Genomic DNA, 14,361 nt, shown 5'->3' with positions numbered 1-14,361 from the left:
ATGCATTTTACAAAATGGGTTCTAGAAATATTTTTTTTATCTTCACGAGGTTACTAAATTTTAGAATTCATAAATGTGTTTCGGGAATCTAAATCAATAAATATATTCTAGAAAATAGGTTCTAAAATATATTTTTTTTATCTTTACCTCTTTTATTTAAGGTTATTTTTATCATTTAGTAAGGGTATTTTTTATATTTCAGATGAAGAATTTGTGATTTTTAATTTGGTTAGAGAATCTAAAATAACTAGACTTATACTTAACCATTAAAAAATAAATAAAAGTGTGCACGCTTTATCCTTGTTCTCACTTTCTAAAGAGACTTGAAAGATAAATTTTGTTGAATCAACATGAGATGAATGAAGGTGAGATACCAAAAAGAACTAATAAAACTTTATCTAAAGAGTGTGAAAAGGAGAAACAAGATTAAAGATTAAAAAAAAATGTGTAAGAAATTATTATTTTTACAGCAAAATTAAAAGTTGGCATTACTAGGATCTTACAAAACACTATATATTACATTACTCAAATAATCTTATTTACCACACGTCAAACAAATTTTTCATTTAATAAAAAAACTATAATTTATCATAAATCAATGTCTTCCAAACATACTTCTAAGAGGATCAAGGAAATAATTATATTTTACATTGAAAAATAATTTTAAAATTAAACTGAAACAAATTATTCGCTTAATCGTTTTCTTTTTATTTTGTTTTGTTCGCTTTTAAATACCAAGTACATCCGAGTTGGTTTCAACTATTGTAGCTTGGTTTGTTGAATTGGGACTGAATTATTGAGAATTTTTTTGTTTGTTATTTTTTTTTATATTGATAATAAAAAATAAATAAATATGAATTACTTTATGAGTGATCTAATCCTTATACATAAACTTAACTGTAACTTTTCTTATTAGACTTATTTAAGTCTGCCTATACAGAACTCTCCTAACTAACCCGGAGGAAGACATCTGAGGCAAACAATCATACAACTTAACTTAAATGAATAAGTTATGAGATCATTCTCATACAAATCAACGGATCTATCCACCAATCAGAAAAGGAAAAATGCGCAAACTGTGACTTGGATGTAATCCATGACCAAACATTTAATTGAACCAAAGCAAAAGCTTTTAGTACATCCACTACTCCCCTTCAAAAATTACCATGTTTTTATGCTTCCAAACCTCGTTGACTATTGCAATCCAAATAACTCCCCAAACCTCATTTACTACTGTGATCCAAATAACTCCCCAAACATCATTCGCCGAAGCAGACGCATTTCTCATCCTAAACTGGTAACAATTTAACCATGGGACATTGTGAAACACGCTTTGCACGCCCATGCACAACAATGATTCCACAATAACCAAGCAAAACTACACTCAAAGAACAAATAGGTGTTAGTCTCCTCCTTGACCCCACAAAGACTACACGTGGAGCTTGCAACTGTGATCCCGCGTCTTCCCAGGTTAGCCTTAGTGGCTAACCTTGGACTTCCTGAAAAGTCGTTCTGCTATTTGCTTCTCCCATTCAAATAGATTCCTTCTCCAGACGAAATTCCAGACCCACTTTTCGTTGTTCAATCCCCCAAATGCAGTCATCATAGAAGCTTTTGACACACTCAGGGAATACAACCTCGGGAAAACCGTCTTCAAGGCCCCTCTCCCCACCCAATTATCTTCCTAGAACAAAACTTCCTTCCCAGATCCCACCTTCCAGATTAAGGCTTCTTCGAAATTCCAGCCTCAACCCTTCAAGCTCCAGATCTCCCTCAAATCTTTTTACCAAAGAGAGTCCTTGTTGTCTTTCCCTCCCTCTCTTAGACTTCTCCACCCCGTACTTGGAATCAATTATCTCCTTTCACAAACCACCCTTGTCTGACCCCAACCGCCATACCCATTTATCGAGTAACGCTAAATTGAAAGTCCTTAAATCTATTATCCCAAGACCCCGTCCTCGCGAGCTGCACACACCTTTTCCAGGAGGCCCAAGCGACCTTTCTTTCATCGGATCCCACCCCATAGAAAATCCTTTGGATTTTCACAAGCTCGTTTGCCACCACCACCGGCATTTTAAATAAAGATAGGTAAAACAATGGAATAGTAGACAATGTTGACTTTATCAAGCAAATCCTACCTGCCAAAGACAATAATCTGCCTTTCTACCTGCTTAATCTTTTCTTCATTCTAACAACCACTTCATCCCAAAACGCCCTTCTCTTATGGCTCTCTCCTATCGACAAACCCAAGTATAGAAAAGGGGTTATCATCACTTCACAATTAAGAATCGCTGCGAAGCGCTGGATCATTATCTGCTCGACTCCCAAACCACCTATCTTGAGCCCGGAAGAGAGTTCAAAACAATTCAAGGTCGCCTTTATATTGAAGACACTTTTGACATTTGTTTCACAAAAAAATAAAGTATAATCAGCATACTGCAACTTGTTTACCTTCACTTTCTCCCTTCCAATCTCCAAAATATCAATCAGTTTCTTCTCAACCGTCATCCTAGACACTCCCACTAAACTTTCTGTCACTATAAGAAACAATAATGGAACTAATGGGTCGAAGTCCTTTCTTTGGTAAGAACTCCTTAGTCGGACTACTGTTCACAAGAACGAATGTGACTCTAAACATCCCTTTATCCAACTAATTCATTTACCGCAGAAGTTAACTTTCTTTTTTTAACATATAATAAATGAATTCCCATCTTACATAATCATACGCCTTCTCAAAATTCACTTTGAAGAAAACACACATTTTCTTCCTTCTTTTTATCTCATCTAAAACTTTGTTGGCAACTAACACACTATCCAACAAACCCCTCCCTATTTTTTTGTTTGTTCTTTTAATTTGCTGAAAATGGGCGTTGAACATTTTTCTGGTGTACATTAATTTGGTATTCTCAGCTAACCATTCCAGAATACGTGTTGTAGGATAATAACTGATCAAAAGATCAAATTTGTTTTTTCTTTTATTACGTTAAAGAAATAGTACAAAAATAAAGCGTTGGAGTCTCATTTGAACTGTAAAGAAAAACCTAATCAGCGCATAACAATTGACAACGTTTGTTTTGGCCACAGATAGCGTTTCAAGCAAAAATAACTGCTGCTTTGCGTGGCACACTCCTTCGAGAAAATTCCACGGTTCACAATTAAGTTTGTTCATAAATGCTTTCTTAATCTTCCAATATTTTCTTACTTAAGAATATACTTGAGTGAAAAGACTAATTAAGATGAAATCAAAATTGAAGATAGTTATCTAGAAAAAGAAAGAAATGTTAAAGAGTGACGGTGTGGACTTTTCCTATGATGACAATGACTCGGTGAGACAACGGAGAAAAACTTGTTCCTAAATTCTCACACATTCCTCAATGATAAAAAACTGTTTCTTTTTTTTATGATCTCTATCTGCTTTTATTTCTTACAGAAGTTAACTTCACTAAATACCTATTTTTTATTTCATCTCTTCAATGGGATTATGTTATGTTTGTCTTGATCTTTCATATGAAGATACTGCATGAACACCAATTATAGACAAGCTATATATGAACATCATCTGAAACATTTTCAAGCAAACAAAACAAGACAAAACAATTCGGCAACATCTAAAAGGATTAGTTAGGTAGGTCCTTGGTCCCTTTCAGTGGGGGATGGTCCAAATGTCCAAGATCTTCAACAACCCAGAAAAAGGCCATCAATCTAGTATTATCGTCCTAACTGCCCATGATTATTAAGGGAAAAAGGGGCTTGTTAGCCAATCAGGGTAAGGATCTAGAGATAGAAAAATGAATGCTGCATAGAAGTTTGGTGGGTGATGTCTTATGTATAAGTTGATGACATGGAACACTGTAGCTGTGACCAATTAATAAAGTTGCATGTGATGCTCTCCGCTGCTACAACAGACTTTTGATGATTAGTTTAATGTAATAAAAGTTCCACGTACAGTTGATGAAACATCCCACGTACATTTATGCATCATCAACCCTAAAACAAATGTTGTCCTGTGCTTTTCTGATATCATTCACCCGTCACCATTCACCTCAAATTTTGCTATTAAAAAGAAGGCTTTGTCCACGTTTGCATCTATCCAAACACCACTTTAAATACACCTTAAGGCCTAAACCTGCGTCTAACTCAAGCCAACAACAACCACCACCACCCTCACCCTCTCTTTCTCATTTGTGTTTGCCCCTTCTTACTTGGCCATGTTGGATTCTCTGATGGAGTACATCACTCAGGCAGCTTCCAGCTATGCTTTCATTTTCTGCTTCTGCAATTTGATCATAGTCATTATCCTAGTCGACTTGAAGCCCAAGCTCAGTTTTAATCAAGGGAGTGAAGAAATCCCTCTGTCCCTGATCACAAACAAGGGCATAGAAGCAGCCAAATCGAAGTGTTTAGTCAGCAAAAGCACACTAACTCCTCAAGCAAGGGAAGTGGCACATGTCAAGGAAGAAGTGGTGGTGGACAGAGTTGAAATGGAAGGTAAAGATAATTGCAATTGCAACAGTACTGAGGAAGACGATGAGCTGAGGAGAAGAGTGGAAGAGTTTATAGAGAGAGTTAATGAAGGATGGAAAGCAGAGCATTTTAACTCATCAAGTTTGTTATGGGGTGAAAATAATAATAATAAGGAACTTTTGGAGTGAGAGTTTTGATCTGTCATTCTGTTTATCTACTCCGCTCATTCTTAAAACATTTGAAGCGAAATTGAAAGTTTTACACTTTTCTGGCTGAAAATTCCTTACTTCTGTTTTGGAAATACCTTTCACAGAATGTGAATTGGTGATTTGGTAAAAACTAAATATTGTAAACACTGAAACTAAGTTTGATGAGTTTCATATGATAATTACAATAATTTTTATACTTATCATCTAATTAATATAAATTCTTCATTATAAGAATGTATGAAAACTAAAATCTTAGTGTATAAATAGAGAGTGAGCTCCACCAATAAAAGGATAAATAGATCTTTTCTATTAGGAAGCTTATTCTAGCTAGTTTAGAGTCAGTTATATGCAGAAAGAAAGAAAAAGAATGTCATGGAAAAACATGTATTCCTTTTCATCTTAGCTTCAAATGTTATCACTAAGAAAATAGTTCCATGACATTCATTTCCTTTTTTCCCCTTATACTTTATGCTCTAAGCCGAAAGGGTGTTGTTATTGGGTCTAGTAGATAAAAAGAAGTTCAAAGGTGTAGTAGAGCATCAAGCATAGCAAGAAATGCAGCGAAATTGCTGCACCTATTATAATCCAATAAAATTTAAATGTTCTAGACAAATTAAAGTGGTTGTAAAAATATAAATTTAAATAGACTGATCCACTAATTATTTGGTTGCGGATACACAAGATTGTTTCAAGTTTCAATGTCGTTGTATTTTAGGCAGTCTTCATCAAGTTAAGGCAAGAAAACAAACAGACTTCATAGTTTGAAAATTGAGCAGTTGTATGAAAACATAAAATTTGAAAACAAATAACAGAATCTCATCCCTGTTAAAATTACATACATAAAGTATAATAATTCAATTAGAAACAAAAAAATTTGCTAGCAAATGGAGATATTTATTAGTTCCCGTTTGGCCGTTCCTTGATATAATAATTTTGAGCAAAAAATCACAGTACCACAAGGTAAGACTAGGAGGTTGATATGCAATTTCTTTCACAACAAATAATAGAGTTACAGTTCAGAAACACTCACATCCACTCACATTTTTAACATACATATAGAATGTAAATAAGGGGTGAAATGGCACAACATATACCCTATATCTAATTGCTACACCAATGAGTAAACAATACTAAAGATACATTTGGAGAAAGGACACGTGGAAACCTAACAAACAGATTTGCCAACTAACACCTAGTACCAAAGATTGCAACTTTTGAGTCAAAACCATCGCGTGACACCCATCTGACCGTCAGAGTTGTGTTGTAAGTTAACTGTCAGCAGTCAGTCAAGCATGAGTGAGGAGCCTAAATGAGTTGATTCAGCATGTTATCAAATAATTCACAGGGAATATGTTTAGCATGCAGCCTCAGCTTTTGATTGGCTTAGATTAGACTCCTTGTCGGGCAAAGGATCTTTGTCATCAGCAGATGAGTTCCTAGAGTCTTGACCATTGTTAAAAGAAACAATATTCTCTTCTTGAAAAGCAGCAGGTGTCATAATAGGCTTTACTCCACCAAAACTGACTTTTAGTTCCTCACTAGAGATGATATTAACAGGTGAAGGGGTAATAGTTGATATAAACTCCACCCTTTGCTTCTTGTTTTTATGCTCCAACTGGTGACCAGGAAGAAAGCTCCCCACCACAACCTGATGCAGAAGAGCGTGAGAAAAGTGACTACTGAAATATGCCCACCGTACACATAATTTTGATGTTCACGGCATTTTTTTTTTTTTGAATTCCTACTTTTCTGTGGAAGTTGACATAGCATAAAAGCAAGTCAAAATCTCTATCCAAAAGCATTGGTAATCTAACCAATAAAACAAATTAAAACTTGCTTTATGATGATGGGAATAATTGAAACAACAAGTATCTACACTGAATTAATATGATCATGTTTCCTTACAAAGGTTAAAAAATCTCAGATTAACAATTCATAAGGTTCTTGAATATTTTATTAAATATCCCTTCCTATGTAGCATGAGGCCTACCTGAACTGGACCAGCAGCTACCAGCAAACCAGCAAGTCCACCCCCCATTACTCTACCATCTGGACCGGCCAAAGAGACACTCATTCCACCAGATCTGCTTCTTGTAATTCCATTCTCAGTTGGCATAAAGGAACCAGACAAGGAAAGAATTTCAAACCTTCCCTGTAAAAGCAAAAGATTAAGTTTGAGCATACTTAATCAATTCACTTCGGTCATAGCTCAAACAAAATTTGAAGATATTTGCAACATCAGTTTGATATTAGTGAATAAATCACAAGGGATGAGTTATCTTTGTTGAGGAAATTAGTGATTTAATCAAAAGTTTTATCCTGAAACCAAGTAATTAATCCTCATAACAAGTATAACATTCAAAGAGACATTAGTTTTCAAAAAGAAAAAAGAGGTCTAAAGTGGCTTTTGAGATGTGGAGAGCATGGAAACTAAAATTAATTGTGTGTTTGGTCATAAGTTAGCATGTCTTGGTGGGTTGAATAAAGTGAAAGTCTGGGACAGGTGGATACAAAAACAAATACATTACAAGGGGATTCATCCACAGTCTTCAACTAACATGATGCCAAACACTACACTAATAGTGTTGAGCTATAGAGGTAAAGCAACAACAAAGTCCTGTCCTATCCCACTAGGAGAGATTAGTTACATGAATCACATGACACCATTTGATTCAGTTAAAGACAAACTCTTCAGAGATATTATGTTATCCAGTTAGGGTAACTCAAACAAATAAATTACCAAGAAATCATGAATATGTAAAAACATAACAGCATCTCAAATCTAGAATGTGTAGTTAAGAAGCAAGAATAGTTACAAATTACAATAGCCCTTGTACACATGTAACTTCAAAATTAGTTAACAACATTATCATAGGAACTGATTAGCTGAAATAGAAGGGAAATTTTTAGTTTTCCTAGAATCGGAAGTTGGAAATATTTCTTTACCATGTTATGTTAGTTTATGCTTTAACAAATAATATGCCCACAAAACAATGTTCCCACGAATACTTTTAGCTAAGTTTACCAAAAAATTGTTCTAATGGGGGAAGTGTGAATTTAAATTTCCCGAATTTAAAAAATATTATGATAAAAATACCATGTTAGTATGTTACACTTATTAAATGATTTAAGTTGTAAACTAAAATTGTTGGTAATTACTCTTTAATTTCTGAGAAGCTTGTACAAGTATTCATAAAAGTACTTATGGCTAACCAAACACATTTTAGTCATTCTTAGGAATCATGATTTCCAAGATTCATGATTGCCATACCTCAAAAAAACTTCTCTTGTAGCAAACACCTCATAAGTATAATGCAGTTAATAGCATCAGTTTCAGATAATTTTGCAAGAGAAACTCAATCAAATAATTTTGGAATTCCTCTTTAATTTCTGGGAAGCTGGTATATGTATTCGTAAAAATACTTCTGGCTAACCAAACAGATTTTAGTCATTCTTAGAATCATGATTCACAAGATTCATGATTGCCAAAAACCTGAAAAAACATCTCTTGTACCAAACACCTCGCATAAGAATGATGCAATGAATAACATGACTTTCAGATAATTTTGCACAACAAACAAGCTTAATCAAATAAAAAGGGTTTTATCTGTGTACACTAGCCCAAATTAGATATAACAAAAATGTTTAGCCAGCAAAACCTTGATTCTTTAAAATATAACAAAAATGTTTAGCCAGCAAAACCCTGATTCTTTAATTAATTTCTGTTAAAATTGTTTTAAAAAAAAAACAGCATTTGATGCATCCATTTGCATTTCCATCTAACTACACACTTCTTTTTAAAGTAGAAAAGGCATATTTAAAAAAATTAGCATGTTATATCTAATATCAATATATTACAATGCCATATAAGCAGAGCAGCATGCAAAACACATGAATCGGTAACTAGTAATACAATACTACAAAGCCGACTTGTTGTAGAAAAACAAATTTCTTAACTTATTTTGTTATGCTGAAGACATAAGATGCAACTCACCTCATATGTTAAAGTACCTCCACAAGAAGATGGTTGACGAAGTGTAACATTTGAAATTGTTCCAGTTGCAGAGAGAATGCATATAGCACGTGATCCTTGTTGTGAGAAGGACATGATTTTCATGGTGACATCCTGGTATAAGACCATAAGAAAATCACAAAAACAAGTAAGCACACAGCACAAAAACGAAATTAAAGCATGTAGTCAATAGTTTAATTCAATCATAATGACACTGTACACAACTACAAATATGATCCACACAAGTTAGTCTCGTCGCTGTTGCAGATTTGAAAAAAAAAACAATAAAAACATTGTAATAAAGTTAATATGCTTACAATTCTATTCGCAATTTATGGATAAATTGTACAATACATACTTGTAACTTAGAGATCATTAGAAATGAAAAATAAAATCATAACTTGTTTCATTTATTTTTACACAACTTCCAATCAAATGAAGCTCACAACCTGTCAAGTGTTTATTTAAAAGGTCTAGCTAATTCTCTGACAGACAATTATCATTTAAATCAAATAATCTAGTTTATATTATAGTTCCTTATAATTAGTACTGAGCAGAGAAATGATCACAAGGAATGTTACTAGATATTAAAAGTAAAGGACAATAAAATAAACACTATTAAGGGAATGAGCAATGAACACACATACAGCACAAAAACGAGTATGGAATTTAGACAATTAACATAGAGAAAGGAACACATTACTTTTTTTGAGCTATTACATTCATTAGATAATTTTATGCTGGCTCATTTACATAAAAAAAATTGTTTTCATGAAAACAAAATTAAAGTGTAACCAAAATTAATGGACTTCGCATTCACAATGTATATATTGCATTCATACACAAATTGACTGGATTAAAACTACCTTAATAAACTTCAGCAGATAGACCTAAGAGAATGAGAAGAATACCTCGCCAGCATTTACTGTGAGCACATGTGGTGTGAAATTGGCACCAACTGAGTATGCTATTCCATCACCTATAAAATGCATACATGGGAATAAATATACTTATATATATAGTCCCGGACGTTTGATCTATGTAGTTCAAAAAGAAAGAAAGAAAATGCAATAATCAAAACGTCATATGAAGTAATTGATGAAATTAAAGAAATAAGTTTCAAAATAACAAGATAAATTTGGGGGAATAAATTATGTTGATACACTTTAGCCAGAAATAGAAGATGCATTCAACAAACCACATACGTCTTACCTCTACCTCTTTCGTATTAAATGGAAAGAATAGTGAATCCCACACATCAAAATATTACACGATAGAGACTTAGCCACATAATGCACCCTATAATAACATTAGTTTCAGATTCATCATTACCCTTAATCTATTCTGTGCCACCAGGTAAGTCTATAAACAACTGTCTTTCTATGTGTTGTTTATGACATTCTAAACCACTGTTAACTATGCCATCATATGGTAGATCCTAGAAGGCACACCTATCCAGTCACCACACAAGACACGTCCCAACCCTGGAATTCTACTTCACCTATCAAGTCCATTATGTCATATTCTAGACCTCATACAGAACCATCAAATCTAAAGAGAGCCAAACCTATAAACCTTTGTTGATCTCCAATCCTGTTCAGGACAATGATAAATCTGGAATTAGATTCAGGGTAAATGATGAATCAGGAAAGATATGGAAGTCATGTTCACCACCAACCTACATGAAGCACAAGTATGTCTAACATCTTGATCAAGACAATTAGTGTTCACATATCTCCTGTCATATGTGGAACTATATACAGCACATAGGGATATGTTTGGGTGTCCCCCGAGAAAAGCAAAATAGAATAAAATACAAAAAATAAGAGAAAGAGGGATTAAGTAATGATTTATTTATTTCCCTATGATTCAATGTTTAAAATCACCCAAAATTTGGGAGAACATTTTATTGTTCAAAAAACTGAATGATGAGAATTAATAATGACCTAATGAAGATCCCATATGTCCTAACTCTTGTTTTATAAAAATGTCAACACATGGGAAAGTCCACCCAAAAAACCTTCAATAATCCTCTTTCCAAACTTACGAGACCCCAAATCTCCTGCATGCACTTTGAAAAATCATTTCATTGCATTTTAATGTTATATAAATGGTTACTATCAGTCTCAGAAGCCGCTCTCGCGTCCCTTAATGAATAAGTTCCACTTTCAAAAATATTTCCGACCAAGATTTCAATTACGAAATCCATTTTCCAATCATGCCAATATTCAACAAGGAAGCTTAGAAGCTGCTAGAAATAATTATTAGAGTAGACCTTAGACCAGTTCAAGCGTGGCACATCAGCTATCAAACACTGTTGGACTCAACCTACTAAATAAGATGGTCCCTTCATTTACTCTAACCGTTTTTCTATGGTCAGATAATTCAATCCTCTTCCCCTCACAAAGGAAAATAAAGAGTACCATATGCTACCCTGAAACAAAACCAACCTCACTTGTCAACCACAAAATATCCCAATCCACCTCACAATTTGTATTCAGATCTGAAAAGGAATCAGAGCTTAGGGTCCACTCACACCCCCCACACCACCCCTATATAACCTCTCACAAAAGCAAAAACCAAGTCCAAAAAGTTCACGGCACGCTAAAACACAATATCAGAGTAAATAACTAACTCGTCCAAATGATTTACCCCAAAATCAAATCAATTAGAACTCCCAAAAAAAAAACATTACGATACTCTTCCATTAAATAGCTAAATGACAAGGGCCACCGGGTTAGAAGGATTCACTCGTTTATTATGACTCTGATACTCTCATATCTCAAAATACTGCAAATGTAACAGTAAAAAACTAAAAATAAAACCATGCCAAAAAGATTAAAAACATCAGCGGTGACTAAAGATTAAAAGGCTACAATTCAAAGTCTTCAATTGAAAAGATCGAAGAACTATATAATACCTTGAACAGGGCTTTCAACCTCAAACTTGAAGGATGACTTTTTGATAGATTCAACTGGCCTTCCTCTACCTCTCTTCCAAGCGGAGAACTCGCCGGTCAACGGAATCGACGAAGAAATCGGCATCGGCGAAAGCGCCGTCACCGGCCCCATAGCCACCTTCCCGTCCGGCCCATACTTCCTGGGTCTCCCTCTCTTCTTTTTCCCCTCCGTCGCCGGCGAAGGCACCGGCACGACGGCCCTTGAAAAGTCCAAGTTGTTCTCAATTATTCTAGGAGCCACATGGAAGCTCTCCGGGGCTTCATCACCCACCACGACACCAAAACTCTCTCTTCCCTCCATTTTATGCAAATCAAAGAAAAACTAAGACACCCCAAAACCTTACAACTTTACTTAAACCCTACCCATTGAAGATTCAAACTCTTCCACGCCCAATCACCCAAAAAAATCACAAAAAAAAATGAAATTTTCAAAGGGGGTAAATGCTAACTTATTTAAGAGAAAACGGATTCGGGTGCAGGGAAAATTTACAATCTCACAGGAAACTTCAAGGCACACAAAAATTGTTGTATGAAATGGCAAAATGAAACCCAGAAACGAAATTGGAGCAGTTTGAGCTTGGCCTCCGAGAAAATCGCAGTGCTGTAAGCTCAAATCTGCACCATTGCATAGAACACAGAAAGCTTCGAAATTAACAGAAAATTTAGAGAAAAAAAATTGTAGAATTACAGAGAAAAATACAAACTCCGGTTCATAAATTCTCCGGAGAGGTATGTGAATTTAGGGTTTTCCAGGAAAAGGTGGAGTAAATAAATAAAGTTGATAAAAAAACTGGAAAATTAAATAAATATTAAAATAAAGTAATTAAATAATGGGAATTTAATTATGAATTAATATTTTAATTATAAAATTGAAAGTATAAAATTTGGTTAAGAAATTGGTTCACGTCCGTCTTGGAAATTTAATAAAGGTGATTTAATAAATGACTGTGAATGCAGATACTTAATTTGAATGCATTAAAAAAATACGTAACATTTTTGAAAAGGAAAGAAAATGGGTTTTTTAATATAAAACCGGCATTTATTTATTTAAAGCTTTTCTTAAAAAATAAATATTCAAAGCTGTAAAGCTAAGATAGGAGGCATTACATTTTCCCAACTACTGACAAGTTCTTTGTCTTTTCAGTTAAATTAAGTTAAAGTTGACCAACAAACTAAATTTCATGAGCTGAAAACAAAAACAAAAAAATGAAGTTTGAAAATGCCCTCTTGGTTTGGTGAATCTACTGCAAATGCCACTGTAATAAACACAACGCATGCTCTCTGCATCTTCTTTTCTCCGCTTTCTCCTCCCCATTTACAGCTTCTTCTGTTGACCAAGACACTGTTTCTACTTTTTCCCTCTTTCGCACCAAATATATAATCAAAAGACAGACAATATGATGTTTTTCTTAATGTTTCACACAATATTTTGTTGAGATTTATTATATGATCATGAAAATCTGGAAGCTTTGAATTCTGGGTAGGTACTGTTCTGATCTGATGGACCCGTTACAGTACGTCAGGTCTTTCAAACTCTGATACCTACTGTGCTCATAAAGTAGGCAGGTATTGGTAGCAGTGACCACACACAAACTCTCACCACTTTTATGGAACCCACTTGTTTAGGTAACTCCCCCATTGCAATTTGCATTTCATCACTCTTTCTCTCTCTCTCTCTCTCACATGCCCTTCTCTTTTTTCATTTCACTCTCATTATATTTTACATTTATTATTTTTTAATATCATTTTAATTTATTATTATTATCATTACTATTACTAATTTTTAAATTAAATAAAATTTTCAATATTATAAAATAATATAATTTAATATTTATACAAATATTTTTCAATTAATAATTTTTTAAAATATTTAATTTTTTCTGAATTTTTTAAATTAAAAACATGTCAAAGTTTGATAGTTTATTTTTAAAGTTCGATCGGAAAAGTGGAAAAATTCTTTCTATGTCTTTCTATGAAAGAAAAAAATATGAAGAAAATCACCTAGATTATATGTCTTTTATATTGTTATCTTTCACTTTGAATCAACCCGTGTGAGAACAGAATGCAGATTTCTCTAAGAAAAGTTGCATGACCATGCAACACTAAAGATTTTTTGGTCACTTTGACTAGCTCATGTGTGGTTGAGGGGTTTAAGTGTGTCTTTATAATAGTATTAAATATGGTTGAACATTGTAAATTTGAACTGTGCATTATATGTGGAGCTTGTGCATGTATTGAGTTTGTGTTGTTGTTCTACTGAGCTAGTTAGTTGAAGACTTCTGAAAGCGGTGTCTTAATTGTTGGAGAACCATAACATTGTGTGTGAAAGTGTTGCTTTCACCTTGCACACAATCATTGTGTGTGAAACCATAATTATTGGTGTATTGAGGTCAGATTTGATGAATCCAAAGCAATGTAATTCAATTTCATGAGTTGAAAACTGATTTTATGACAACAAGTAGACGTATAATCGATTATCACTGTTTTACAAATGAGCCATAATTGATTATGAATAGTTATTTCAAGGATAAACGATGTTCATCTTGCCATAACCGATTATGAACTATTTTTGCAAGGGTAATCAATTATCATGTTCCCATAACTAATTATGAACTATTTTTCCAATGGTAATTACCATATTTCCATAATCGATTATGAGTGTTTTTTTTAGAGATAATCGATTATGCACATCCAATAATTGATTGTGTGTGTTTTAA

General features: G+C 33.9%; 2 protein-coding genes across 2 annotated transcripts; one reads left to right on the top strand and one right to left on the bottom strand.

The window, feature by feature from the left end:
* Positions 1 to 4,094: 4,094 nt before the first annotated feature.
* On the top strand, positions 4,095 to 4,743 carry LOC150025802 (uncharacterized). Its single transcript, XM_090305139.1, has one exon. It carries the CDS (start codon positions 4,209 to 4,211, stop codon positions 4,650 to 4,652), a length of 444 nt encoding a protein of 147 aa, XP_090161265.1. The 5' UTR covers positions 4,095 to 4,208; the 3' UTR covers positions 4,653 to 4,743.
* A 904-nt stretch (positions 4,744 to 5,647) lies between these two features.
* LOC137828349 (AT-hook motif nuclear-localized protein 3) lies at positions 5,648 to 13,170 on the bottom strand. The gene is made up of 5 exons (XM_068634874.1): positions 11,606 to 13,170; positions 9,597 to 9,664; positions 8,668 to 8,799; positions 6,664 to 6,825; positions 5,648 to 6,321 (listed from the first exon to the last, which is right to left on the bottom strand). Exons 1-5 carry the CDS (start codon positions 11,943 to 11,945, stop codon positions 6,028 to 6,030), a joined length of 996 nt encoding a protein of 331 aa, XP_068490975.1. The 5' UTR covers positions 11,946 to 13,170; the 3' UTR covers positions 5,648 to 6,027.
* Positions 13,171 to 14,361: the final 1,191 nt, after the last annotated feature.

The sequence above is a fragment of the Phaseolus vulgaris genome, chromosome 7 (assembly GCF_051622355.1).
Source record: "Phaseolus vulgaris cultivar YP4 chromosome 7, ASM5162235v1, whole genome shotgun sequence".
In the NCBI taxonomy this organism is placed as follows: Eukaryota; Viridiplantae; Streptophyta; class Magnoliopsida; order Fabales; family Fabaceae; genus Phaseolus; species Phaseolus vulgaris.
The sequence above is the reverse complement of the archived record's forward strand: the minus strand, read 5'-3'. Positions and strand labels throughout refer to the sequence as shown.